Source organism: Dermatophagoides pteronyssinus, unplaced genomic scaffold, assembly GCF_027571235.1.
Source record: "Dermatophagoides pteronyssinus isolate colony J.1.1.1.1 unplaced genomic scaffold, Derpt_VIB-CSIC_2022.12 sq0006, whole genome shotgun sequence".
NCBI classification, from domain to species: domain Eukaryota; kingdom Metazoa; phylum Arthropoda; class Arachnida; order Sarcoptiformes; family Pyroglyphidae; genus Dermatophagoides; species Dermatophagoides pteronyssinus.
Window position 1 is genome coordinate 1,507,824 of NW_027461530.1, and position 26,757 is coordinate 1,534,580.

At 27.8% G+C, this 26,757-nt stretch overlaps 7 protein-coding genes across 10 annotated transcripts; 5 read left to right on the forward strand and 2 right to left on the reverse strand.

The window, feature by feature from the left end:
• The first annotated feature begins 62 nt into the window (after window positions 1–62).
• LOC113799245 (guanylate cyclase 32E-like) lies at window positions 63–9,412 on the forward strand. The gene is made up of 7 exons (XM_027349850.2): window positions 63–2,129; window positions 3,421–4,783; window positions 4,887–5,871; window positions 6,602–7,612; window positions 7,712–7,804; window positions 7,885–9,143; window positions 9,254–9,412. Exons 1-6 carry the CDS (start codon window positions 2,116–2,118, stop codon window positions 9,003–9,005), a joined length of 4,587 nt encoding a protein of 1,528 aa, XP_027205651.2. The 5' UTR covers window positions 63–2,115; the 3' UTR covers window positions 9,006–9,143; window positions 9,254–9,412.
• On the reverse strand, window positions 8,654–11,071 carry mrn (general transcription factor IIH subunit 4 marionette). The gene is made up of 7 exons (XM_027349855.2): window positions 10,806–11,071; window positions 10,613–10,744; window positions 10,176–10,551; window positions 10,024–10,107; window positions 9,796–9,955; window positions 9,418–9,743; window positions 8,654–9,336 (listed from the first exon to the last, which is right to left on the reverse strand). The coding sequence occupies exons 1-7, from the start codon at window positions 11,069–11,071 to the stop codon at window positions 9,223–9,225; spliced, it is 1,458 nt and encodes a 485-aa protein (XP_027205656.2). The 3' UTR covers window positions 8,654–9,222.
• Window positions 11,072–11,143: 72 nt separating this feature from the next.
• LOC113799251 (FGFR1 oncogene partner 2 homolog) lies at window positions 11,144–19,019 on the reverse strand. Of its 4 annotated transcripts, none has more exons than XM_075820247.1 (2): window positions 18,913–19,019; window positions 11,144–12,047 (listed from the first exon to the last, which is right to left on the reverse strand). In XM_075820247.1, the coding sequence occupies exon 2, from the start codon at window positions 11,984–11,986 to the stop codon at window positions 11,357–11,359; it is 630 nt and encodes a 209-aa protein (XP_075676362.1). In that variant the 5' UTR covers window positions 11,987–12,047; window positions 18,913–19,019; the 3' UTR covers window positions 11,144–11,356. The 4 variants fall into 4 exon arrangements, with proteins under 4 accessions (XP_075676362.1, XP_075676361.1, XP_075676360.1 ...); XM_075820246.1 differs by having other exon boundaries at window positions 18,864–18,980; XM_075820245.1 differs by lacking the exon at window positions 18,913–19,019 and adding an exon at window positions 18,517–18,641.
• Window positions 12,247–13,876, forward strand: LOC113799250 (lysosomal protective protein-like). Its single transcript, XM_027349856.2, has 2 exons — window positions 12,247–13,489; window positions 13,544–13,876. Exons 1-2 carry the CDS (start codon window positions 12,297–12,299, stop codon window positions 13,731–13,733), a joined length of 1,383 nt encoding a protein of 460 aa, XP_027205657.2. The 5' UTR covers window positions 12,247–12,296; the 3' UTR covers window positions 13,734–13,876.
• Window positions 13,934–16,227, forward strand: LOC113799248 (ATP-dependent RNA helicase DDX54). The gene is made up of 2 exons (XM_027349854.2): window positions 13,934–15,702; window positions 15,765–16,227. The coding sequence occupies exons 1-2, from the start codon at window positions 13,934–13,936 to the stop codon at window positions 16,171–16,173; spliced, it is 2,178 nt and encodes a 725-aa protein (XP_027205655.2). The 3' UTR covers window positions 16,174–16,227.
• Window positions 16,268–18,967, forward strand: LOC142645061 (uncharacterized). Its single transcript, XM_075820241.1, has 2 exons — window positions 16,268–18,302; window positions 18,368–18,967. Exons 1-2 carry the CDS (start codon window positions 16,416–16,418, stop codon window positions 18,965–18,967), a joined length of 2,487 nt encoding a protein of 828 aa, XP_075676356.1. The 5' UTR covers window positions 16,268–16,415.
• Window positions 19,020–19,613: 594 nt separating the features above from the next.
• Window positions 19,614–21,198, forward strand: LOC113799247 (proton-coupled zinc antiporter SLC30A2-like). Its single transcript, XM_075820243.1, has 4 exons — window positions 19,614–19,759; window positions 19,840–20,409; window positions 20,471–20,928; window positions 21,001–21,198. The coding sequence occupies exons 1-4, from the start codon at window positions 19,716–19,718 to the stop codon at window positions 21,141–21,143; spliced, it is 1,215 nt and encodes a 404-aa protein (XP_075676358.1). The 5' UTR covers window positions 19,614–19,715; the 3' UTR covers window positions 21,144–21,198.
• Window positions 21,199–26,757: the final 5,559 nt, after the last annotated feature.

Consider the following 26,757-nt stretch of genomic DNA (forward strand, 5'->3'; position numbering starts at 1 on the left):
CATTTCATTCTTTTTTTCTCATGCGATCGCATGTGTATTATGTGTGTGTGTGATGTGATAAAAAAAACAATTTCGATTTTGGATTCAATCAGATTTGATTCATTGATTGATTCATTTGTTGAATTTTTCTAAAATATCGATATCTCTTCTATCGTCTAATCAATCTTGATATTCAAACAAAGTTATCATCTTCGAGAAAAAAAAGTGTTAAGAAAAACAACGTCTATCTTTTCTTATATAATAAATCTTTTTTTTTTTGTTACAAAGTTTTGTATAGGAAATATGTTTTTTGTGGTCTGATTATCACCATCATCATCAACAACAATAACAGCCAAGAAAGAAAGAAGCAAAGCAAATCATCATTTTAGCAGCTAGATGTTTTGGATACACACACACAAACACACATGAATGCATCCATTTTGGTAAATGATATCTTCATTCATTCATTCGTTATTCAATCCACTGTATACTTTGCTTTTCGAAGAGTTTGTGTATATGTTTGCCTGTGTTTGCTTAAATATCTAAGCAAAAATCAAATTGAATTTTTCAACAACAAAAACAACAACAAGTAGCAACAAGTCTTAACAACAACCACCACAACATCTGATTATACGAAGAAGACGAAGAAGAACATCGAAGAGGATTATTATTATTTTATCATCAACAAAACAAACCAAACAAACATTGTACCTGTTGTGTGGATTTAAAGATCTCCACATTTTCATTTTTTCTTTTCTTTTTCACCTCATCATCATCTTCATCATCTGGATGTTTTTTATGCAATATTTTTTTTTGTTTGTTGAATATTGAGAAGAAACGATAACCAGCATATTCATGTCATCATCAATATTTTTTTTTTTTTTGAAACAATCCAAAAACAACTAAAGCGACAGACAGAATCATCATATCATCCTTATTTGATTTAAATCAATCAATCAAACAACAAAAATCGATTGATTGATTGAACTTTGTTCGATAAAAATTATATTTTTATTCAATAATCATCCCCAGAAAAAAAAATTATCAGCAAAACAACAACAACAACGAAAAATTATTTGTGTCGACGAAAATAGCAAGAAAGAAGAAAAAAAATTCATCATTCAGCATCCATCAATATTAACATCCATCCAGTATCTACATTAATTTCTTTCAATATTGATTGATTATGGATAATGATGATGATGATGATGATGATGATTATCACCATTCATCGTTGTCGTTGTCGTCGACAAACATTTTTTCTTCATTGATTTTCAACAACAACAACAACAACAACAACATAAGAACGACAAGAACACATTCGATAGATAGATACATATGAAAAATATATTGGATAACATTTATGATGATGATGATGATAATAAGAAATGATGATCATCATCATGATCATCAATAGTGTGTGAAGAAGTTTCTTTTTTTTTGTTCATTCAATTTGATTTTTCGTTTCATTTTTTTCTGTTTGTTTGTTTGTCAAATTGCCCGACGAACCAAATGAAAATCTGCACCAATCAATCAGACCACATGCACTGAGAAAAAATATAACATTTTTTTCTGATTTTTTGAATCAACATTTTTTTTCTGATTTCGGTTCCAAACACAGTGAATTCAGCAAAAAAATGAAAAAATGTTTTTTCATTTAAATTTGTAGACCAAATGATCAGAATATTTTTTCTGTTTTGTTTGTCAGATTCTTATGAGATGAAATGTAAAACTCGATCATCATCGATTCAATATTCGACCGATTGATGATATTTATGTTTTGTTTTTGAGATGAAATTTCATCAACATCAACGCGTCTGACTGCCATCGTTGATTTTTATCAATTGCATATCATTTTTTTTTTTTTGTTTGTTTGTTCGCAATCAACCCGACAAAAATATTCACAATAATAATGACTACAACGACGAAGACGAAGACAAATTAATCAAAATCTAAATAATGATGAAAAATTGACCATTTTTTCGTAAATTATTCAACAATTTTTGATTGGAAATTTCAATTCAAAAGAAAAAAATCAATCATTTTGTTTTTTCTCCTAATCAAAATCTAATATAATCAACAAAAATTCAATCAACCAAACACAATCAACAACTAACGACAACGACAATCGTATCGATGAAGACCAAATGGTATGTGTTTATTTGGAATTTTTTTCCCCTTTATCCCTTCATCAAAAACAAAAAAAACCAATATTCCATATTACAAATGACCAATTGAGATGCATGATATCTTGGAATGAGAATGTCAAATTCAATGACATTTGCTTGTTGTTGTTGTTGACAAATTGTTCAGATCAATTTTAATTTTTTGTCAATAAAAACAGGCAGACCAAAAACACATACACAAAATTAAAAGCAAAAATTTTTGTCATGAAACAGATCGATTTCAATGTTTTATTTTCCCATCTTGTTGTCAATACGATCCATATGTTGATCGGTCTATATATAACATATCAATATCGATGAGAAAATAAATTTGTTACGATCGAATGGATTGATCGTTATATTAGTTTAATTTCAATCGTCATCATTATTTTGACGTAAATATTGTGTGTGTGTGTGTGTGTTTGATTAATGTTTTTCTCTCTGTGTATGTTTTATTTTAATAACAAATTTTGGTTAGTGTATTCGGTGTGGACATGTGACCATCATCATTAAATAATTTGGGTTTCATTTTATTAGATAAAATGACTTTGTTTGTACCAAAAACCCTTTCAATATAATTATTTTACAGACAAACAAACAAATTATATAATTAAAACAAAGTATTTTTTCTTTGCTTTCACATCATATATTACAATGATAATAATGAAAACATTTCAACAGGAAACAAAAACAAACCAATAAACAAATCAGTTGGATTGAATTGGATTTCAAATTTTCACATTTTGAAATCTTTTTTTTTTGCGTACATTTTTGTAAAATGACATTTTTGTATGCACACAAAATGAATGAATTTAAGAAAATCATTATTTTATATTGACAACAATCCTGACAGTGTTAATTTTGTCTATATTTTTTTTTTAATTTTCTTTTCTTTTTTGATATTGATTTCTTTTCGGGATCATCATTTAATTTAGGATTTGTTTACATATTAAAAAAAAACGTTACGTTTCTTCTTTTTCTTTTTCTCCAATAAAGAATTTGATTTTGTACTTTTTTTCTTTTTTTCTTTTTCGTATTTTAATCTGACAAGATAATTGAAATGAATCTGTTGTTATTGTGTTTTTTTCCTATCTATCTATCTGTCTGTCTGTTTGTTCATCTTGGTTCAATCGATCGATCGATCGATCGATCGATATTAAATTAATTACAGTTTGCTCATGTGATTGAAAATTGAATTTTTTTGATTTTTATTTTTTCTGTTTATTTTATTCTCACTTTCTTTCTCTTTTTTTTTTTATTTTTTATTATTTAATAGCCTCAACGGACAATTATATTCAAACAAATCTTTGTTCATACAAAGAAATAATGATCATAATGTTAGATCATTCAACTATCAATGGAATAAAAATCAAAATGATTTTGGCTATTGGTTTTTGTTTGGCTATTGCTTAATCATATCATTATTTTTTTTATTCATTTTAACATCAACAAATGCTCAACATTTATCATCATCATCATCATTGATTTGTAGCAATGATCAACAATCAAAATCAATAGCACTTAATGCTGGTTTTTCTGCTGATCTACGTTTGGGTGATCATTATTTAAACCATCATCATCAAAATAATAAAAATAATACATTATTATCATCAAAATCGGAAAAATTACCAATTATAATTGGTTATTTAGCAAATTTTTATGGAAGACATAGCTTTAGTCGACAAGGAATTGTTATATCTGGTGCTATTTCATATGCTATTGATGTTATTAATAAAAATCGATCCGAATTATTAGGTGGTCGTCAATTGAAATTATTATATAATGATACAGCGGCCATATCAATCAATGGAACGGCTGCTGTTATTTGGCAATGGCGTTCAGGAGCGGTTGCATTTTTTGGTCCAGAAGATACCTGTGAAGTTGAAGCAACAATTGCGGCTGCATTAAATTTACCAATGATCTCTTATAAATGTGTTAGTTCAGCCGTATCAAATAAAGCTTTTTTCCCAACATTTGCACGTACTCATCCACCCGATGTAATTGTTGCACGTTCAGTGTTAGCATTATTACAATATTTTCAATGGCAAAAATTCGGTATCGTTTGGTATAATAGTTTTGAAAAAATTGCACCAGTTGTATCAACATTACGATCATTAGCAGCTGAAAATGAATTTGAAGTTACAGTGGATTATCCATTTGATGATTATGAATGTTGTGTTGAACAGAAACAATGTTGTAGTAAAATATGGATTGATTTAGTGGAAAAAACATATAAACATACTCGCATCTATGTATTTATTGGTGATCCAAGATTATTGACTCGTTTTTTATTGACATTAAAATCAAGAGGATTATTAGAGAATGGTGATTATGTTGTTATTTCAGTTGAATTAGATGAACATTATGTAAATAATGATCTTTCATATACATTTGATCAACGTAATGATCTACTTGAACATGAATTTAAAGCAATAAAAGAAGCAACCAGATCATTATTGATCATAAGTCGTAGCTATCCACCATCACCAAATTATGAAAATTTTGTTAATCAAGTTCGTAAATATAATAATTTACCACCATTTTGTTTACGTGATTCAATGTTTTTAAAACGTCATATTACACATTATGCGGCATATTTATTTGATGCTGTTATGCTTTATGCTGAAGCATTATCACAGGTAAATTTAAATTCATTTACATTGCATAATGATTATCAGAATTTCGTTTTATTGACATTGAAAAAAATAATAACCATAATTGTTTTTTTTTCTCGAAATTCAGGTTTTCAAAGAAGGACTAACCGAATATGATGGAAAGAAAATTGTAGAAAAAATTATTGCCAGACGAAGATATCAATCGATAACAGGTGCATGGATGAATATCGATCAAAATGGTGATGTTCAAGGCAATTATACTGTTCTTCAACCAATAGCATTTGATTCGATCAACAATCAAACAACAATTAATGAAACAACTAAAACAAAACGTTCGATTAATGAAAATTCACGTCCACCAATACGATTACGACCGGTTGGAATGTTTGAATATGATTCAACATCAAAAAATGCAGAAAAAATTTCATTCGTTCCAACACATCCAATCGATTGGATAAGACCCGGTCATGTACCGTTAGATGAACCACCATGTGGTTTTGATGATTCTGCCTGTGATAAAAGTAAAGAGGAAAAAATTCGTGAAATAATAACAGCCATATTAATGGCTATATTTGTTGCTACATTAATCATCATAATAATAACATATCGTGGCTGGAAATATGAACAGGAAATTGATGGTCTTTTATGGAAAATATCACGTGATGATGTAAGTGTTGTACAAAAATGTAAACAAATAACATCATCATCATCAAGCTGTGATAGTATTGTTACATTATCCGATGATTATATTATACGTGAAAAAGATTCAACAACAAATAATAGTGATGCATTAAGTTCAAAAGAAGATTATGAAATTTCCTATAGAGGTGTATTAGTTAGTTTTAAAGTTTTAAAATTTAATAAAAAAAATTCAAATAATCCATTTGATTATTTAACAAGAGAAAATAAAATGGAAATGAAATGGCTAAAAGAAATGCATCATCAAAATATAAATGTTTTTATTGGTGCTACAACACATGAATTATTTCCACATAGTGTACTATTATTATCTGAATATTGTGCAAAAGGTTCATTACGTGATGTACTTGAAAATGAAGAAATACGATTAGATGAAGAATTTCTATCATCACTTGTCCATGATATTATGTGCGGTATGTATCAAAAAAAAAAAAAAAATAAAATATAAAATATATGTGTGTTTTTTGCATCAAACATTTGCTTTTTTTCTCACAATTATTATTATTTCATAATCAAGAAAGGAAGAGAAAATTTCTCATGTCAAGTTCCTGTCAAGCAAACATGAATTGAGTACATATAAGATGTCTAGTCAAATGAATGAATGAATGAATGAATGATTTTTCTTTTGTTCATTTATTCGGAATTTATTTTTATTTTGAATATTGTTCTTATCAAGTAATATGATTTCTATATTAGTAAAAGATTTAGATAAGCATTTTCTCTTCCTGACAAGAAAAAAAATCATTCAATCAACTTTTTTCTGTTGTTGTTGTTGCTCAACTGTTTCATTTGAATCTCTCATCGATAAAATATAAATCAGTAGGAAAAAGAAATGAACATTATTTTATTTTTTGGAATTTTCTTTTTCTTTTATTTTTTTTTTTTTTTTTTTGGACAAATAAACGAGCAAGCAAAATGTGGTTGGCATTTTGCTAATAAAATGAATGATAATGACAAAATTATCTGTGTTATTGTTATGGCCTGTTTTTGTTTGTTTTTTTGATGTAATGAATTTTGATGCGTAGTTATATAGTTTATTTTCTGTTGTTAAATTGATCACATGTTTTAGTTTATCATTAATTATGATTAATGAATTTGTTTTATTGTTTTTCGCCCAATGATGATTTACATCAATAAATATAGGTTTATCATATCTACATCATAGTGATCTAAAATGTCATGGTAATCTAAAATCAACAAATTGTCTGGTTACATGTAGATTCGTTGTAAAGTTACATGATTTTGGATTGTTTTCATTTCGTAAAGAAGAACCTGATCCATTGATTGCATTATATAATAAATTATGGCGACCACCAGAAACATTAAGAAATCCAGATGTTATCGGTCCGGAAGGAGATTTATATTCATTTGCTGTTATTGTTCATGAAATTGCCGTACGAAAAGGACCGTTTGCTATCAAACTAATTGAAGATGATATATTATTCGATGAATTGCAGAAAATTGTTGATGAAGTTAAAGCTGGACCAACACCTGATGGTCAATTAAGACGTCCGGATACAGCAATCACTGAATTACATGATGATACAATTGAATTGATGAATCTTTGTTGGAATGAAGATCCAAAAGTTCGTCCAACTATTGATGCATTACGTATTATGGTAAAAAATGCACAAAAATTTCGACCACCACCGGAAAATCTTGTTGAAAATATGGTCAAAATGATGGAAGTTTATCAAAATCAATTAGAAGATCTTGTTCAAAAACGTACACAACAATTGGATGAAGAGAAACGAAAAACTGAAACATTATTATATCAAATGTTACCGGAAAGTGTTGCCAGACAATTAATAACTGGTGAAACTGTTATACCGGAAACATTTGAAGCTGTAACAATATTTTTCTCTGATATTGTTGGTTTTACTAAACTATCGGCTACAAGTACACCAATGGAAATTGTTACATTTCTTAATGATTTATATTGTCTATTTGATTCGATTGTTTCACATTATAATGTTTATAAAGTTGAAACTATTGGCGATGCATATATGGTTGTTTCGGGATTACCTATTCGTTATGAACATCATTATATGGAAATTGCATTAATGGCATTAGAAATACTTGAAGCAATCAAATCATTTCAAATTCGTCATCGTCAAAATCAACATCTACAGCTTCGTATTGGTATACATTCAGGTATGTATCTTTTCGTTTCGGATTTAATTGATTCGGAACAAACTAAATCCGATTATTAATTGGAAAAAAAACAACAACAAAATACTTTCATATATATAGGTCCAGTTGTAGCTGGTGTTGTTGGAACAAAAATGCCTCGTTATTGCCTGTTTGGTGATACAGTTAATACAGCTTCTCGAATGGAGAGCAATGGTTTGTCCATTTTTTTTCTTCTTTTCTTTTCTCTATAATTAATTTTTTTTTTTGTTTGGAAATTGTATTATTAATTACAGGCGAAGCTCTTAAAATCCATATGAGTCCAGAATGTCGTAATCTTCTTGAATCGACTAAACAATTTATAATTGAAGAACGTGGTTACGTAACATTAAAAGGTAAAGGACAAGTAAAAACATATTGGCTTTGTGGACATGTGGATGGACCTCAACTTCGTTTTGATCATAGCAAATTTTCATATGTTGATTCACCATGGATACAAAAAGATCATAAATCACCAATTACAACAATTTTCCAGGATATTACTTCAACAAGAAAAGGTTCACTTGTTAATCATAATGAACCGAATTTATCAAAATTCTACAAAAAAAATCTTGGTGGTGGTCGAAATACATCGTTTTCATTGTTAAAAAGTGCTCACAGTAGTTCATGTAATACTTTTCATCCGAAAAAAGAAAATCATCTTAGCCCAAAAACCATCAAAAAGAATTGGCCATTTCGTATATTCAATCATAAATCACGTTCAAGTTCGACTAATCAACCGGAAATTGAACTACAATCAAACAATAGTTCATTTACAGATACAACAATAAAACCGAAAAGTCCAAAATTTATAATCAAATCTACAAGTTATAATATTATTGAAGCTGTAAATACAAAAATTTTTAACGATGTTCATCATCATCATTCTCATTCTCATCATCATCATAATCATCATGATGTGATTCCAATTGAACATGATAATAATACATTACATGATCAACATGAAAGAATTAATCAACAAGAATATTTGTTACATTCAGATGAAAATATTGAAAATGAAAAAGATGAAATTGAAAATGAACCTTTATTATCGAGAAAATATCGTAAATTAACTGATAATAAAAATACAATAAGAAAAAGTAGTTTACAAGAAGAAGATGAAGATTATGATGATACATTTGATAAAGGTTTAAATATGATGATGATTAATTCATCAAATAATAGAGAAAATTCTGAACAAAAAAGGCCCAATGGTATTGTTATTTACATCGATAATGTTGATAATACTGATAATGTTGATGATGAAGTATTGAATGGTGGTAATTTATCCACACAACAACAGCAGCAACAACAACAACAACAAAAACAAATGTTAAATGTTTATCGAAATCATAATCAAATCAATATTCCAAATTGACGAAAAAAAAATCTCAATAGATCCAGATATCTAGTCAAATTGCAATATCATTTCACATTCACTCACAGATATTGTGTATTCACATTTCAGGTGACAAAAATTGTCTTTCATCAAAATAATCAATAACTCAACAATAAGGTGAATATTTTGAATTTTCTTTTTTCTTTTTTATATACAAATCAATACAAGACAGGCACATTGTTGTAAACATAAATCATTAATCTCTTTCTTTTTTATGTTTTTTCCAGAATCGTTTGACTTCTTCATGACCGGTTGGAGTGACCACCAATAATCGTCGTGATGAATTTTCGAATAAAATGACACCAAGATTCTAAAAAAAAATTTTTTGTTTGTAAATATTTTGTGTTAATAAAGATTATTATATAATATAATTGATAAATGAATAACTTACAAAAGCGTATTTTCTTAATGCTTCATAATCGGTTTGAGAATTGAATTGTGAATATAAAACACCATCACAGAATGTTAAACGATTACGTTCCTGTTCCCAAAGAAATATCTGATCAATAATTGTACTCGGTATAACTGTTGAACGTTTTTCCGAATACATATTTGGATGTGCATGCATCGATAGATAATGTGTAATCTGTTTGGCTGTTATACCATTCTTGAAAGCAGTACGAACAGAATCACGTGTTATAAGACCAACAATAAATTTTGGAAAACGATAATTCAATTCGATGAACAATGTTAACAATGCTATTTGTAATGGTGATTCTGGAAAAAAAATCAATTATTTTTCCGACAATCCAATATATGATATGCTTACCGGTATATGCATAAACACGATAATTTGTTTCGACAACAATAAAACCTTGTCGTTTATTATACTGTTGTGTTAAAGCTAAATTTGATAATTGAAAATTTCGACGAACACTTTCAAACAAACGAATCATTAATCTTGTTGGATAAAATCGACCATCTTTACGCTAAAAAGGGGAAAAAGATTTTATTTTAAAATGTTAATAATAATAATAATAAACAAATGAATACAAACTTTTCTTTGATAAACAAGTCCCATTTCTCTGAGATGTTGTAAAAATGATTGAATCGATTCGCTGAGACCATCAGTAGAATAACTCTTTTTGCAAAATGAAATTCGAGTTCAAATGAAAATGATTAACAATTAATGAATAACGATTAACTAACCTTTCCAAGTGTCAAAAAGTTTAGTTCAAATATAAAGCCAAGACATTCGATAAAATTAAAACCAAAACTTTCAACAAGTTCAAGATATTTTCTTAAAAAGTACCATATTTGTAAAGAAATATCCATAAGAAGAAATTGAAAACCCGAAGCAGTGATAATTATTTCGTTATTACTATCAGTTTCGATTAGACCGGCATGAAAGATAACTTTTTTCGTTATTTCACCAATGTTATCATTATAATCTTTTAATTTGACACCAGCCATAAAATTCAGAACCGAATCCCATCGTTTGTTGATCGAATAATTGTCCAATGTTTCGATATCAGGACGATGTTTATCCGTTCCAAGAGCATTGAATATTGAACGTTGTTTACCACTAATTGGATGAAAATTATCAAAATGTCTGATATAAATCATTATTCATTATTATCACTAACCCTCCAAGCCATGATGTTTGAAGACTTTTTTGAAAAGTTGTATTCAACAATCGACCTGGCAATCCAGATTGCATCGGTGTCAGTTTCCATATTTGAAGTCTTGTGAGTACATCTGCAGCTTCGTTGTAATCACTTGTATTTGATGACAAAAAAACAAAACAATTATTTGCCATGCCGACATTGTATCGGTTACCTTATAGATTTAACCCAAGATGAAACAACAGCTTGTGGAATCGGTTGTTCAATAAACATTAATCGAAGAACGAAATTCTGAGCTAACGACGGTAATTCACGAAAAACTGCTAAACATGCAGTTGGACATTCGTAAAGTTGATTTAATAGAATTGGATTGAATTTTTCCAGATAACTCAATAGATCGATGTTCATTTCATCAAATTCTTGTGATGAATTTTGTTCGCCGCTTGTCGACGGCTTATTAATAGAACCTGGATTTGACATGCTAATTTTTTTTTGGTTAGATTGATCATCAAAAAGTATTTCGCTAATTATTATCGAATTTAAATGACAATCTTTAAATTTTAAAAAATTTATTTTAAAAGAACTGAAAATTCCGTCGAAAAAAAACAGCGCGTCTAAGCTGTTCATAGACAATGTGTTTCGGTTTTTAAAAGTTATTTTTTAAATTTAATTTTTAATATTAAAAAAAATAATCATCAATTATCCATTATTATTGCTTTCATTCATAAATAATCAAAAATAAGTGAATTATGTAGCATCTTGTTGTCATTGTTTATTTGATTTTAAAGAACCAAATTCTTTAGAAATTCTGTATAATTCAAGTAGACCTTTATATTCTACTTGAAGTTGTTGTAATTTTTCAGTTTGTTTTAACAATATTTCTTCGTTATAAGGTGAAATTTTCTCATTAAATGTTTCGATTAATTGTTGAATTCGAGTTGTACTTGTTATTATATTCGTTTTTGTTCTATCTCGTTGTTGATTTTGATGTGTTTTCAAAATATTTTGTTGACAACGATTCGATGTTTGTAATAACATTAATATTAATTGACGATATTTACTCATGATAAGCTCCAATGCAAATTCATACTCTTGTAGCTGTTGTTTAAGTATATAATTTCGTTGTCGTAATTTTGATACTTGAGGACTTTCACGTTGAATTGCTTGAATGACTAGTGATGATTGATCAATTAATTGATGATCATCAATAAAAATATTTTGTCGTTGTTGTAGCTGTTGTTGTTGTTGAGGTGATATAGCTAACCAATGTATTGATGCTTCAATTTCTTTACGTATATCAATTATCTCTTGAAATAAACTGTCTGAATCCGTTTTACTTTTATCCAATGATTTTGTCATGGATTTAAGTTTATAGATTAATGGCATCATCGACATGGTGCTTATTATGATATGATGATACTGTCTTGATTATAATAATAAATAGATCACTTTATATCTGCGCGTGTAAAATAGAAAAAGAAAAAAGAAAATAAAAATTATAAATTAATAATAAATCAATATCAAGAAATAGAATAAAAATATCCTTGTCAATTAATTAAAAGTATGCTTTTCAAGTGTTTTAAACTATAGTTCATATCCTATTTACATATCACTAGTTTAAATAATAAAAAAAATTAAAATCTATATAAATAAAATTAGGCTACTGTAACATGTTCATACAGTAACACACTTTCAATAATTAATCATGAATTTTGTCATAATTTTGTCATTAATTTTTCTGTTCAGTTTTCGTGAAACTGCATCATTGATTCAGAATTCTGATGAAGTGAAAAATCTACCCGGTTTGAAAGATAAAATAAATTTTCGCCATTATTCAGGATATTTAGAAGCTGAAGATGGTGCTTTTCTTCATTATTGGCTATACGAAAGTCAACGTAATCCGAAAACAGATCCAATCGTATTCTGGTTTAATGGTGGTCCAGGAAGTAGTTCATTATTGGGCGCTCTCACCGAAAATGGACCATTTCGTATTGATTCAAATGAAATGATCATTATGAACAATTTCTCTTGGAATGCTCAGGCAAATATGGTATATATTGAATCACCAGCCGGTGTTGGATATTCATATAAACTTGATCATAATTATACAACCAATGATGATATTACAGCTCAAAATAATTATGTTGCATTGAAAAGTTTCTTCAAAAAATTTCCACATTTCGAAGAAAATTCATTGTATATATCGGGAGAAAGCTATGCTGGTGTTTATGTTCCAACACTTTCGGTTAAAATATTGGAAAATCATTATCCCAAAAATTTTAAAGGTTTTCTTATCGGTAATGGTGTTATGAATTATGAAATGCTCGAAAATTCTGTATTACATTATTTTTATCATCATGCTTTGATCAATGATGATACATGGCAATATCTTCTGGACAATTGCTGTCCAAACGTAACAAACGCTCGACATTGTAATTTTGCCAAAAATCCTAATTCAGAATGCAATAATGAAATCAAAAAAATAAGCGATTTTGTCGATAAAAATTTCGATCCATATAACATCTATCATTGGATGTGTTTTGATCCAATCAATGATCAAGGACCATTTTTGGATGAAGCGATTGGTGAAGTAGGCTGGATAACTACGATTAGACGCAAAAATCATCGAAACATCAAATGTAATGATGTCAAATTTGCTGCACCAACCGTTGATTATGATGCATTTAAACGATATCTTAATCGACCAGCAACACGTGAAGCATTGCATATAAGTTCACATGCTAAATCACATTGGGATATCTATAATGATGAAGTTCACTACACAGCAATATATCGAGATATGACAAGTCAGGTTAAAGAACTGATCGATGCTGGTCTTAAAGGTCTAATTTATAACGGTGATTTTGATACCGTATGCAATTACTTGGGCGATAGATGGTATGAAACATTTTCTTGTTGAAAATGAATTAAATAATCTTTTGCAATAAATAGGTTTGTCGAAAGTCTTGGATACAAAGCAGATGCTGAATATTTACCTTGGAAATATAATAATCAGATTGGTGGATTTCGCCAACGTTATGGTAAACTAATCTATCAAACAATAATGGGATCTGGTCATATGGCACCGATGGATCAACCAGGACCTTCACAAGCAATGTTTAATGAATTTTTGACGACGTAAATTGACTTTTTTTTGCAAATTACCAAATTAATGTTTTGTTGTTGTTGCCAAAAAAAAATATGATCAATAAAAATTCGATTGATTCATCGATTGTTCACTATCGATAGTATCATTTTGGATCCACACGTGTATCCAAATAATTATTTTGGTTGATTTAAAAAATTCTGTTTACATTTTTACGAAAAATCAAAATTTTCAACATGAAATCTTCAGGTGGGAGTTTCCCATCTATGAAACTGAGTAAACCTGTACTTAAAGGTATCTACAAAAAAGGATATAAAAATCCAACACCGATTCAACGGAAAACGATACCAATTGTGTTGAGTGGATATGATGTTGTTGCAATGGCTCGAACTGGTAGCGGTAAAACGGCTGCATTTCTCATACCGATTATCGAAAAACTTCAAAGCCATAAAACTGAAAAAGGTGCCCGTGTTCTTATATTATCACCGACCAGAGAGCTTGCATTACAAACGCATAAATTTGCCCGAGAATTTGCTCGTTTTACTGATTTAAAATGTGAAACAATATTGGGTGGCGATTCAATGGTACGGCAATTTGAAAAGATTCATGATAATCCCGATATAATTATTGCTACACCGGGACGATTACTTCATGTAGCTGTCGAAATGGATCTTAAATTTTCTGCCATTCAAATGGTCGTATTTGATGAAGCTGATCGATTATTCGAAATGGGTTTCAAAGAACAATTGAACGAAATTCTATCACGACTTTCATCGAAACGACAAACATTACTATTTTCGGCTACATTACCACAAACAATCGTTGATTTTACAAAAGCTGGTCTAATCGATCCAATATTGATACGATTGGATACAGAAACAAAGATAAGTGAAAATTTACGCTTAATTCATTTAAGTTGTCGTAATGAAGATAAATTGGCTACATTATTGTATTTATTGAAAAATACAATCAAACCAACTGAACAGACTATTGTATTCTTACCTACAAGACATCATATTGAATATATTAAAGAAATATTAGATCAATGTTTCATTTCATCAACATATCTTTATAGTAGTCTTGATTCTGAAGCACGTAAAATTAATATTCATTTATTTCATTTGAAAAAAGTAAATGTTCTACTTGTTACTGATTTGGCTGCACGTGGTGTCGATATTCCATTGTTGGATAATGTAATTAATTTTAATTTTCCATCAAGATCAAAATTATTTGTTCATCGTGTTGGTCGTACAGCAAGAGCTGGTAAATCAGGAACAGCATATTCATTGATCAGTAATGATGAATTACCTTATCTTTTTACTTTAAGTCTTTTCCTGAATCAACCATTTAAAGCTGCTAATCCATCCATACTTAATGATAATGATGATGATTATGAAACCATTTATGGTCAAGTACCACAAACAATTATTGATGAACAAAATGAAATCATACAGAAATTACATGGAAATTTTTCCGAATTAGATTCAATGGATAAAGTATGTAGCAGTGCATATAAACAATATCTAAAAACAAGAGAAGTAGCCGATGGTGAATCAGTTCGAAAAATGAAAACATTTTTGAGTAACGAAAAAATTGGTTATCATCCAATTTTCATTGATCGATCTACCGAAAAAGTTGATCAACTTAAAATGGAAAATGAACGTGTCGAAATGTTAAGTTCGATTAAATCATATAAACCAAATTTGACAGTATTTGAAATGGGAAAAAATAAAGCAAACACTGCACGTGAAGTGATGAAAGCAAAACGTCAAATTTCGGAAAAAATAATGGGTAAAAAACCAAATTCTTCATTTGAAAAATCAGATGAAAATGAAACAAATTTCAAAGATCAAGGATTCTATTTAACTTATCAATCGAGTGATTTTCATTCGGAAAAAGGTTTACAATTGACAAAATCATTCGATACTCAATTGAAAGAATCAGTTCTGGATTTTGATGGTGATGAAAATGGACAGATAACAAAAAATCAAAATCAACTAAAATGGTAAATAAATTCATTGAATTCTTTAAATTTCTAAAAAAAACTAAATTATCATTATAAAATAGGGATCGAAAAAAGAAAAAATTCATACAACCAGGAGAAAATGAACCAAAAATGAAAAAAATTCGAACCGAAAGTGGAAATTTAATTAATGCATCATATAAATCTGGAATGTATGAAAAATGGCAGAAAAAATCTAAAACTAATCGCAATGTTATCAACGATAATTATGATAATGATGATGAAGATGGTGAAGAAAAACAAAAACGTAACCGTTCAATGAAAATGTCATCACGAAAAAAGCCGAAACATCAATCCGCTGGTGGTGGTAACAAACGTGTTCCAAAACGTGAATTAAAAACTAAAGATGAAATATTTAAAAAACGTAAACGATTAGAACGAATACAGACACATCAGAAAAAGAAACAAAAACAACGTTTTGCTGGTCATAAAAAGGGCAAAGGAAAAAGATGAAAAAAATATCCAAATTCTTTTTATGCCAAAATAAATATTTAAAAAAAATTTAAATTTAAATTCTTTTAATTCTTTTAATCACGTTGTTTATGAATTGCGCTGCTCACAATGTTTTTTTTTACGAGGATTTTCTTGGATTTGATTTGAGATTTTTTTAAAATTTATGTTTTTTTTTCCGATCAATTTTTTTTCAAATGATAATCATGTTCATTAGTTAGTTGAAGATAATAGTGAACATCAATATGTTGGAAAAGATATCCAATGTTCAGCCTTGTGTTCATGAAAGTGAAGCTGAATTACCACATTTTGTTAATTGTAATCATCCCGATGTTCTTGGTTATGATAAAGATGGTATTAGTAATCATGTTGAAGAACTTGTTGAAAAACATGAACAAAAAGAAAAATTATTAACAAAATATGAAATCGGTACACGAAGAGAAAATCCGGAAGAATTGGCTAAATTTAAAGAATTAATCAATCCGCCATCCAAACCGATAAATTATTTTAAAAATTATGTCGATATTGATTATCCGGATGTATATTCGATTCGATCACGATTGAAAAAAATGCTTAAAGATAAATATGAAAGTTATGAAAAAATTCTTCGATCTTGGTTTTCATTTGAAATTGATCATGAACAATACCATCGATCGATAAATCTACTTTTAGTGGATATTCCATTAAAAAAGATTCATAATGATTATATGAACTCTATATATCAACAGGCAAATAGCTGTGACATTAATATTATCGATGAATTTTCACATTTTTTTGATGATCTCATCGATGGTAGTGATTTGGAAAACATTTATTCCAGTGATAGAAATTCTTTCAGTGATATTATCATTTCGAATTGTGTGGGTATTGATGCTGTTCACGAACAGACAAAATCATCAGAATCGATTGAAACAAATGAACAAAAATTACCAACTACTTCCATTAATGATGAAGATGATGATCTTTTGATTGTTAAAAAACGTAAACGAAAAAGATGTCTGAAAATTTTTGATGATGATGATAATATCAATAATGAAAACGAAACTGATAATAATGCTATATATCAAGATGATCATCTCAGTGATGGTGATCTTGTTACGACAACAAAGAAGAAGAAAAAACGTAAAGCTATGGTCATTGAATCAAGCGATGAAGAAGATGACGATAAAAATACTATATTCTATGATGCAGAATCATCGAATTCGAATGATTTACAACAGACAATCGATGCCAAATCTAGTGGTCCATTAAAAACAACAATAACTATTATGAATCGTGATAATAATAATCAATCACAACGACAAAACAGTTGTAACAATAATCAACAGAAAAATTTTTCATTATTAAGTAGAATTTTGAATTCAGAAACAACAATTCCTCATCTACAACATCATAGTAGCTCATCATCATCGATTTATCGTAAAATAAATTCTAATACAAATGAACCTGTTACATATTGTTTTAATGAATCATCACAAAATCAATCATCAACAACAACATCATCATCATCATCATCATTTCCTTCATCATTTATTATGGCTAATTCGAAAATTGCTGAACTTCTCAATTACAAGATGCCTGATTATCAACAAAATGATGAAAATAATTCCAATTATTCATCACCATTATTGCCAACTAGTCCAAATATATCAACAACATTAGATTCATTACCAAATTCGGATGATGCAAGTCAAAAAAGTGATAATTATTATGAATGGAATGATAATCAATCAACATGGAAATCAAATCATTCAAAACTAGAATCATTAAATCAAATTCAAAATGTTAATAAAACAACAATTCATTCATTCGAAGTATTTGATCCAATAATGGATGCCACATTGGATGATCAACAACAACAACAACATTTAATTAAAAATTATGATTCAAATGATGATGATGATGACAACAATGTCCATTCGGTTAATGATGATGATAATGTAAATACTTTTGATCAATTAGTAAAAGGAATGTCATCCGAAGAAAAAATGGATAAATTAAAAACATGTTATCATGAGGTTGCTCTTCCCGATAATGTTCGATTAGGTCTTCGAATTTCACAATTTGCTTCATTACAAGGTTTCAATGTAATCGATAGAAAAGTTACACAGCTTTGTAATGTAGCATTAAAGGTAAGCATATTTCTTTATGATTATTTGAATGAAATTATTAATAATTGAATAATTGTTTTCTCTAGAATTTCATTCGAAACATCTTGACAAAATTGATTAGTTCACGTAATTCATTTTCGTTACGAAATAATCGAATAATTTATAATGTTGGACGAGAACCAATCAATCCTTATCTTAGAAATTCCTATAAAATTGCTCAAAAAGAACCACTTACTGATCTGAATATTTTATCATCATATAATAAACAAGATTTTATTGATTATCATGAAAGTTTTGATCGTCGTATTGAAGAAAATGATGTATCCTGTTTTAATTATATGAATCGATCGATGGAAATGGTTTTAGATTCGAAATTAAAATTAAAACGTTTGGGTCTAAATCGTAATGAATTGTCGTTTAATCATAAAGATCAGATAAAATTATTATCATCAAATGATGATGAAAAACTACCGATAAGATGTATTTCTAGATCACTTTATCAACCGGATTTGATTAATCATTATCGTGATAATAATAATAATAATAATAACAGTTGTAATCTTCATCATCTATATGATTTACTTAATTCAAATCGATCATTGATTCCTGTTACACCAGTATGGTCACGTACATTATATAGAACTGTTGCAGCATTTAATAATCTTATTGATTCAACAAATCGATAAACGATGATAATTATGTTGGATGGAAATATGTGTAGAAAATTTTTAAACACAGACATCTTGTTTAATTTATCATATGATGAATGATGATGATATGGTGATTATTATAATTTTTTCATTCTCTTTTAGAAAGCACATATCTTAATATTTGTTAAATATTTTTTTTCCTATTGATTTGATAATGAAATATTGTTGCATTTGTTCAGAAACAACAACAACAACAAAATTTAATAACAATGAATGTTCATTTATTAATCGAGAAACAAACAAACAAAACAAAATTGTATATTCGATTTGATTTGATTTGATAAAATTAAAATTTTCTATCAATTATGATTGGTTTTTTCCTAATTTTTTAGCTCTGTTTTTTTCTGAATGATGATGATAATAAGAAAAAATGAATAAAATTCATATTAACCATTCTCATCATCGATCATTACAATTTCGGTATGATGAATGAATGATTTTCAAACATGAAAAAATTTTTTCTCCACTGATTCAATGTTATAGTTTAAATGTCATTTCTTTGTTTTTTGTTTTCTTCTTCAAATAGTTATGATAATGAGATGATGTGAATGGTCAAATATCGACAAACATTTTATCTTTAGAAGAAAAAAAAATCACTCATTCATTCATTATTAATCAACGCCAATAATCGTTCGTTCTTTTTTTGTTTCATTCGTTGTTATAATTATCAACAATTTTTTAATTAATTAATTATCGACAAGAAACTATTTTTTTTCAAGTAACAATGTCATCAAATAATTTGAAAAAGGACGAAAATGAATCTCTTTTGTAAGTAGTAAAGAGAAACGAAAATTCTTTTTAAAAAAAGTTTTATCCAAAATTGATTTATCATTTGAAAAAAATAATAGATTAATTGATACATCGAATAAATCATATAATTCAATAACAAATGATGAATCGGAAAAGAAAAATGATTCAATTGTTTATTGTATACATGGTTTGGATTCAGAATTATGTTGTCAAGTAACCTGTATCAAAGATAATGCTAGACAAAATTATGAACTACCACATTGTCATTTTTATAATGAAGAAAACAATCGTATCGATGAACAAGCAAGATTTCGTTTGATTCTTGCATCGATATTATGTTTAATATTTATGGCTATTGAAATTGCTGGTGGTCTTTGGGCAAATAGTTTAGCTATTGCATCGGATGCAGCACATTTATTAACAGATTTTGCTAGTTTTATGATATCATTATTTTCTATTTGGATGGCTAGTAAACCGGCATCAAAAAATATGAGTTTTGGTTGGCATCGTGCTGAAGTTATTGGTGCATTAACATCAATATTAATGATATGGGTTGTTACCGGTATATTATGCTATATTGCTACCGAACGTATTGTTGAAAATGATTTTGAAATTCAAAGTGAAATTATGGTTATTACGGCTGCTATCGGTGTTGTCGTTAATATTGTGTAAGTTCGTTATTTTTTTGCCAAATCTATTGATACAATTATTCTTTTTTTTTCGGAATAGAATGGGATGTTCGTTAACCTGTGGTGGAATACCACATGGACATTCACATGGTGGTGGTATGGAAAATGGTCATGGACATGATCATAGTCATGGATTTTCAACTTCTGATCATCAAGGAAAAGGAAATATTAATGTTCGTGCTGCATTTATTCATGTATTGGGTGATTTTTTTCAAAGTCTTGGTGTATTGATTGCATCATTAGTAATCTATTTTTATCCGGATTATCGTATTATTGATCCAATTTGTACATTTTTCTTCTCGATAATTGTATTGATAACAACATTGACTATAATGAGAGATGTATTGAATGTATTAATGGAAGGTATACCAAAAGGTATCGATATAAAAGAGGTACAACGTACATTATTGAATATTGATGGTGTAAGAAAAGTACATAATCTACGTATATGGTCATTAAGTCTAGATAAAGCAGCATTATCTACACATTTGGCCATCGGTATGTTTGATGTTTATTTCATTTATTTATGATTAATTTAATTTTCTTTTCATCAAATTCATATACATTTAGAAAAAGGAAAAGAATCGACACATATTTTGAATGCAACAATTCGTGAAATAAAATCACGTTATGATATCTATGAGCTTACTGTACAGATTGAAGAATATCGTGATGAAATGAAAGATTGTCAACAATGCCAAACATTTAATTAATTTGAATTTGAATTTGAATTTGAATTTTATTTGATTTTGTTTTGGTTTTGCTCAATTTATATCAACTTTTGTTCTTTTCTGTTTTACTGTTTTTTTTCGATTTTCGGTTATTACAATCTTACAATCAGACAAACGCGTGTTGATCACATCATCTTTATCGAAGAAAAATATTTTTTCAATTTAAAAAAAATCTAAATTAAAAAATTTAAAATTTTTTTTTCTCAAAATCAAAATTAAAATATCTAAAAAAATGACCATTAGATGGCAGAACATTCTTGATTTTTTCCCAATTATTCAGTGGTAGTAGCATAAAGCGATGTGGATTTAAAATTCCAAATCAAATGATAATAAGTGGTAGTGGTATTATCGTTCCAAAAATCGTTTTGTGATCCATGGATGGATGGATGAATGGATATATCCATTTAATCGTCGTCTGTATTTTCGTTGTTTCGTGTTTAAAAGTGATGTGTGTGTGTAGGTGTATTTTGTATTTATGGTTAGTGCGTCTTGAAAAACAAAAATGAAAGAAGATAAAATGATGCTTGTTTTGTGCGTCGTCGTCGTTATGGAATCCTGAAAAGAAAAACGAATACGAAGCATAAACAGATATCCTTTTATCATCACACACAAACAAGCAAGAGATTTTTTTGATATATCGAAAATAGAGAGAGCCAGAGAGAGAAAGAAAAAACTCAAACAATCAAAGTGAAAAACACAGAAAGCGAGAGAAAAACTTGTCATCAAAATCCACCAAAAACTTAAAAAGAAAAAAATTGTGTTTTTCATTCGTTCGTTCGTTTTTTGTTTTGTATGGTGTTGTTGTGTAAATGCGATTAGTTTTTTTTTTTCTGTATTTTGTATTTTGTGAGCTTTTTCTTTCTTTTCTTTTTCTTTTTATCATCCATCCAACATTCATTCATCCATCCATCCATCCACCACAATTGTGTTTATTGATGATGATAATTTTCTTTCTTTTTTTTGAATTTAGCATCAATATAAATATACCCCATCATCATCATCATATAAACTTAAAGTCTTAAGCGCTCAAATTATTATTTCTTCTTTCTTTTTTCGACGTCAATTCGACTTACTTTACACTCAAAATACACAGTGTGTATGTTTGAAAGAAGAAAAAACATTTCAATCAATAAGACATTTTTGAATAATCATTTTGTATTTGGTAAATGGTAATGTTGACGATTTTTTTTTTCATTTTTAAAAACAACAAAATTTTTCGTATCTTATTTCGATTTTGTCTTTGTTTTTGTTTCTTTCTCTCAATTTCTATTTGAGAATCTTATGTTATTTCTGTCATCGTCTTCTTCTTCTTCGTAAGTTTTTGGGTGTGAGAAGCAGAGTGTAACAGATCAAAAGAGAGAGAGAGAGAGAGAATCATTTTAAAGCGTGTGAATTGTCTACACACAATTTAAATTTAGTTTTTTGTTTGTGATATAATTGTACTGAGCTGTGCTGTACTGTTTGTATTATAATCGTGTAATCCTTATCATCATCATCATCATCAGCAGCAAAAAAAAATCCGAACGAAAAGAAAATCTCAACACGAAAAAATATTCTGTATGTTTTCTATTGCATCATCAAACGATTGCTGCTAAAACATCATCATTAAATAATGATGATGATGATGATGATATATGCACCGAAAGAATCACAAGATTGTTGAAATTGTGTTGTAAATAAATTTGTTAAGAATTTTTTTTCTGTAAAGTTTCTTTTTCATCTATTTCACAATATTCTATTCTGATTTGCAAAATCAAAAATCAAATGATCATCTTCTAATCTGTATTTTGTTTGTTTGTTTGTTTTTCCCTTTGGTAATGTAGTTTTAAAGTTTTGTTTTTGTTGAAAATTTACTTTATCAATGTTGATTCACAATAATCATTTCATCGGAATTTTTTCAAGGTAAATTTTCGAATGATTTTTGTTGTTGTTATTGTTACTGTTGATTCTTTGCCCGTGGGAATAAATTTCATTAACAAAATCAAATCCTATAGAATTGATTTGATTTTCGAAAACAATTTTCTTGCATTGTATGTGTGTGTGTGTGTGTGCATTGTCGTTATAATGTTACAAATTTTTTTTTGTTTGTTTTCTAAAGAATTTTTCATTACAATATGATGTTGATAATGAAAAAATTGAACTCGAACAAACAAAAATCAAATCGATTATCAATGAAATGAAATGAAAAAAAAATTGATGATTGATTGAAAATCGATTAATTTTTTTTTGTACTAATCAATCACATAATAAATAATTTATTACACAAGTTCTCGATCATTCGAATCATGAATGAATCTTATATTTTTGATAAACACACACACAAACACCGATAGATATTTTGAGAAAAAATAAACTTTGAATTTCCGTTTTTTTTTCTTCTTTTGATTTAAATGAAGTGAATTTAGATTTAGTTGGTAAGCAAAAAAAAAAAATAGACTTGGATGATTAGACAACCGTCTTATTTTATAATCGATAATTCATATAACCATTTGTATAAATGTAATGTAATGATGATTATCATCCTATAGAAAAAAAGTGTGTATAAGTAATTTGAATCATAAAAAAAAATTGATGATGATGATGATATCATCGAAATGTTTCAACATAAAATTTGTTGATACTGATGATGATGATGATGATGATGATGATGGAAATCATTACTTGCCACAAAGATTATTTTTGTCTATAGAAAAGGCTCGTGTGTATGTGTGTTGTGTTTATTTAGAAATTTTTTTTTTTTTGCTGAATACGCGTATAAAATTATTTGAGATTTATCCTTATAATCATGAAATTGGTATAAAAATGAAGGTGATAAAAATCAATAAATCGCCACAAATCATCAATATATCACATCATTATTTTATGAATGTGAAAATCGTATATATGAAATGATCTCACTTTTTCTCTTTCTCTATGCTTCAATATCTCTATGATGGCGGCCATGAACTTGAAGTTTATATAATAAGAACATTATTAGTTTTAGTTTTAGTTTTTTTTTGCTTTAATTACGGTTTTCTTTTTTTTATTGTTTTTATATTACGGTTAGCTTTCGTTTTTAAATATATGTCACCTCGTTTTTTTCTGTTAAAAACAAAAACAAAAATCAAACATTATCATCATTATTTATTGGGTAATGTTGTTGTTGTTGTTGGTTTTTTTTAATTAACAAATCAGATTAATATTTGATGATGATTCATTCATTTATTTATTTTGGAAATTAGATTTGGTAACAGCAATCTGTAAATATTTTATCTGTAGCAATGTTGTTACTGTTTCATTGATTTGATGATTTCCATGTTATTCCAAAATCATCAAATTTTAATTGTTATTCTCTACTTTTTTTTTTTGTGTGTGGTGTACTTAGTTGTTTGTGATGATTTTCATATAGATATTTTGGTATTTTGATATTTTGATATTTTGTTTGTTTTGTTTACTTATTATACATCACAAACAACTATGCGGTTGAAATATATTTAATAAATAATAATAATAGATTTCCGTTTTCAACTTTTCATTTTTTTTCGTATTTTGTTGTTGTTGTTGTTGTTGTCTGGTTGGTTGTGAAATTATTTCGTAAATCATATGTGTGTGTTAGTATGGGTGTCTGTTTATTGTACAATTCACTTTTATATTTGGCTTCAAGGCTACTTCCTTGTGTGTTATATGTTTGTTTTGTTTTGTTTTGTTGAATGTTTATGATGGTGTTTTTTTTTAAATTATTGATTGAAATAAACACATTGATTCGCCTTATATGTCTAATATTTATAAATAGAGAGATTCATTACTTTTGGCTAAATGTTTGCTAACTGTATTGGAATTTATTTGTTGTTATTACTTTTTTATCAGTTTTTTTTTGTTTCTTTGATTTGTTAATCATAACATTCTATTTTTGTTTTCTAAAGCAATTGATTTCTATTAGAATCCTCATCATCATCAGTGTTTATTTGTTTTGTTTTGTTTTTTCTTCCTGATAGAAAAAGAAAAATGTATGACTAATACAAATCTCTTTCTTGTTGATGTAAGAAAGAAAGAAAAAAATGAATCATTTTGTTTTTTTTTAGTTGATTGAATGAGAGAAAAAAATAAACGAGTTTACCTTGATATGTTTGATATTGAAACACATTTACTGATTATAATAATAATGATTATATATCGATAATTTAATGATTCGGACATTAATGAATGAAAATTATTATCATCATCATTTAGTGTGAGAGAGAAATTAATGATGTCTTTTTTTTTCTATGGAAACAGGTAAAGGTTTTTTTCCCCACACCGCAGTACATATAGATTATTTATTTATTATTTCTTTTTACGTCAAATACGTTGTTCAATGATTTTTTTTGTTTCGTTTTTTGACATTTATTTATTTATTTATTTTTATTTTTATTTATAAAAAGAAAAGATAAAATCAAATAATAAATTTGTAATTATTACTCAAATTATTATGTCATTTTATTTTTTTGATGATGACCTTTATAGATTATCGATAATGATGATGATGATTATGTAAAAGAGAAATATATTTTTGTTGTTGTTGTTGATCGGAAAATGTAATGATAATTTGTTCCTTGTATCCATTTTTGTTATTATTGTTGTTGTTTGTCTAAGGTGATCATCAATATATTTGTCCAAAAACAGAAGAAGAAAAAAAATCCATGCATAAATCTTTTGAATGTTTGTATTTATAAATAGGATTGAATCAACATTATCATCATCATTATTAATGATATTTATTCAAAGAAAATAGAAAATGTTTCTGCTACTTGGAATTTTTTCGCTTTATTACATAATACCATCGACATTATTTAATAATAATAATTTTTATTCTTAATTCTTCTCGATAATCATAATAATAATAATAATAATCTTAGGTCATTCAATTAGAATATGATTCTTTCAATTTTTGTTTTCTTCTTAGGTTTTCTCAATGGAATTTATTTGTTTGTTTATTTGTCTCTATTGAATGTTGATCGATCATCATATGATTGAATTTATATTATGAAAGATTAGGTATAAAATCAATGAATGAATGAATGAATGAATGATGTAAATGTTGTAACTTTTCTTTTTTCTGGCCATCATCATCATCAAATATTATTTGCACCGATGATGATGAAATTTGATCAACAACAAAAAAAAAAATATTGATTCGATTTCGATCTTTGATGATGATGATGATGATGTGATTCGATGCATTTTATTTTCTAAAAAGCAAATAAAAGTATTATCGATTTCTATAATCGATTATATATTTAATGTTTAAAATGCTGATGATGATGATGTTTTAACATTATCTTTTTTTTCTTTTTTTTTGCTGGTTGATTTGTATCGATTGATTGTCATCAACTACTCATGTTCCAACTGTACCTGATGTTTGTTGTCGATGATGATGATGATGTTATTGTTATTTGTATGTATCCATCATATTATTATGGATGGATGGATGTCGTCATTACATCAAACATACATACTAAATCAATTGTTCATCATCAATTTGTTCGTGACTTTTGTCATTCATTTTCATTTTCATTTTCACTATCCATCACATCTGAATAAGTTTTTTGTTGTTGTTTGGTTACTATTTTCATGCACA

Excerpts from the sequence above, each read along its gene's own strand:
- LOC113799247 (XM_075820243.1), top strand. The coding sequence starts at position 19,716 with ATGTCATCAAATAATTTGAAAAAGGACGAAAATGAATCTCTTTT. Across the intron at positions 20,410-20,470 it reads GGTGTTGTCGTTAATATTGT|AATGGGATGTTCGTTAACCT; the intron begins GTAAGTTCGTTA and ends TTTTCGGAATAG. Across the intron at positions 20,929-21,000 it reads ATCTACACATTTGGCCATCG|AAAAAGGAAAAGAATCGACA; the intron begins GTATGTTTGATG and ends ATATACATTTAG.
- LOC113799248 (XM_027349854.2), top strand. The coding sequence starts at position 13,934 with ATGAAATCTTCAGGTGGGAGTTTCCCATCTATGAAACTGAGTAAACCT. Across the intron at positions 15,703-15,764 it reads AATCAAAATCAACTAAAATG|GGATCGAAAAAAGAAAAAAT; the intron begins GTAAATAAATTC and ends ATTATAAAATAG.
- LOC142645061 (XM_075820241.1), top strand. The coding sequence starts at position 16,416 with ATGTTGGAAAAGATATCCAATGTTCAGCCTTGTGTTCATGAAAGTGAA. Across the intron at positions 18,303-18,367 it reads TTTGTAATGTAGCATTAAAG|AATTTCATTCGAAACATCTT; the intron begins GTAAGCATATTT and ends TGTTTTCTCTAG.
- mrn (XM_027349855.2), bottom strand. The coding sequence starts at position 11,071 with ATGTCAAATCCAGGTTCTATTAATAAGCCGTCGACAAGCGGCGAACAA. Across the intron at positions 9,956-10,023 it reads GACTTGTTTATCAAAGAAAA|CGTAAAGATGGTCGATTTTA; the intron begins GTTTGTATTCAT and ends TCCCCTTTTTAG. Across the intron at positions 9,744-9,795 it reads TCGTGTTTATGCATATACCG|AATCACCATTACAAATAGCA; the intron begins GTAAGCATATCA and ends TTTTTTTTCCAG.
- LOC113799251 (XM_075820247.1), bottom strand. The coding sequence starts at position 11,986 with ATGTCGATGATGCCATTAATCTATAAACTTAAATCCATGACAAAATCA.
- LOC113799250 (XM_027349856.2), top strand. The coding sequence starts at position 12,297 with ATGAATTTTGTCATAATTTTGTCATTAATTTTTCTGTTCAGTTTTCGT. Across the intron at positions 13,490-13,543 it reads AATTACTTGGGCGATAGATG|GTTTGTCGAAAGTCTTGGAT; the intron begins GTATGAAACATT and ends TGCAATAAATAG.
- LOC113799245 (XM_027349850.2), top strand. Across the intron at positions 4,784-4,886 it reads ATGCTGAAGCATTATCACAG|GTTTTCAAAGAAGGACTAAC; the intron begins GTAAATTTAAAT and ends CTCGAAATTCAG. Across the intron at positions 5,872-6,601 it reads TGTCCATGATATTATGTGCG|GTTTATCATATCTACATCAT; the intron begins GTATGTATCAAA and ends CAATAAATATAG.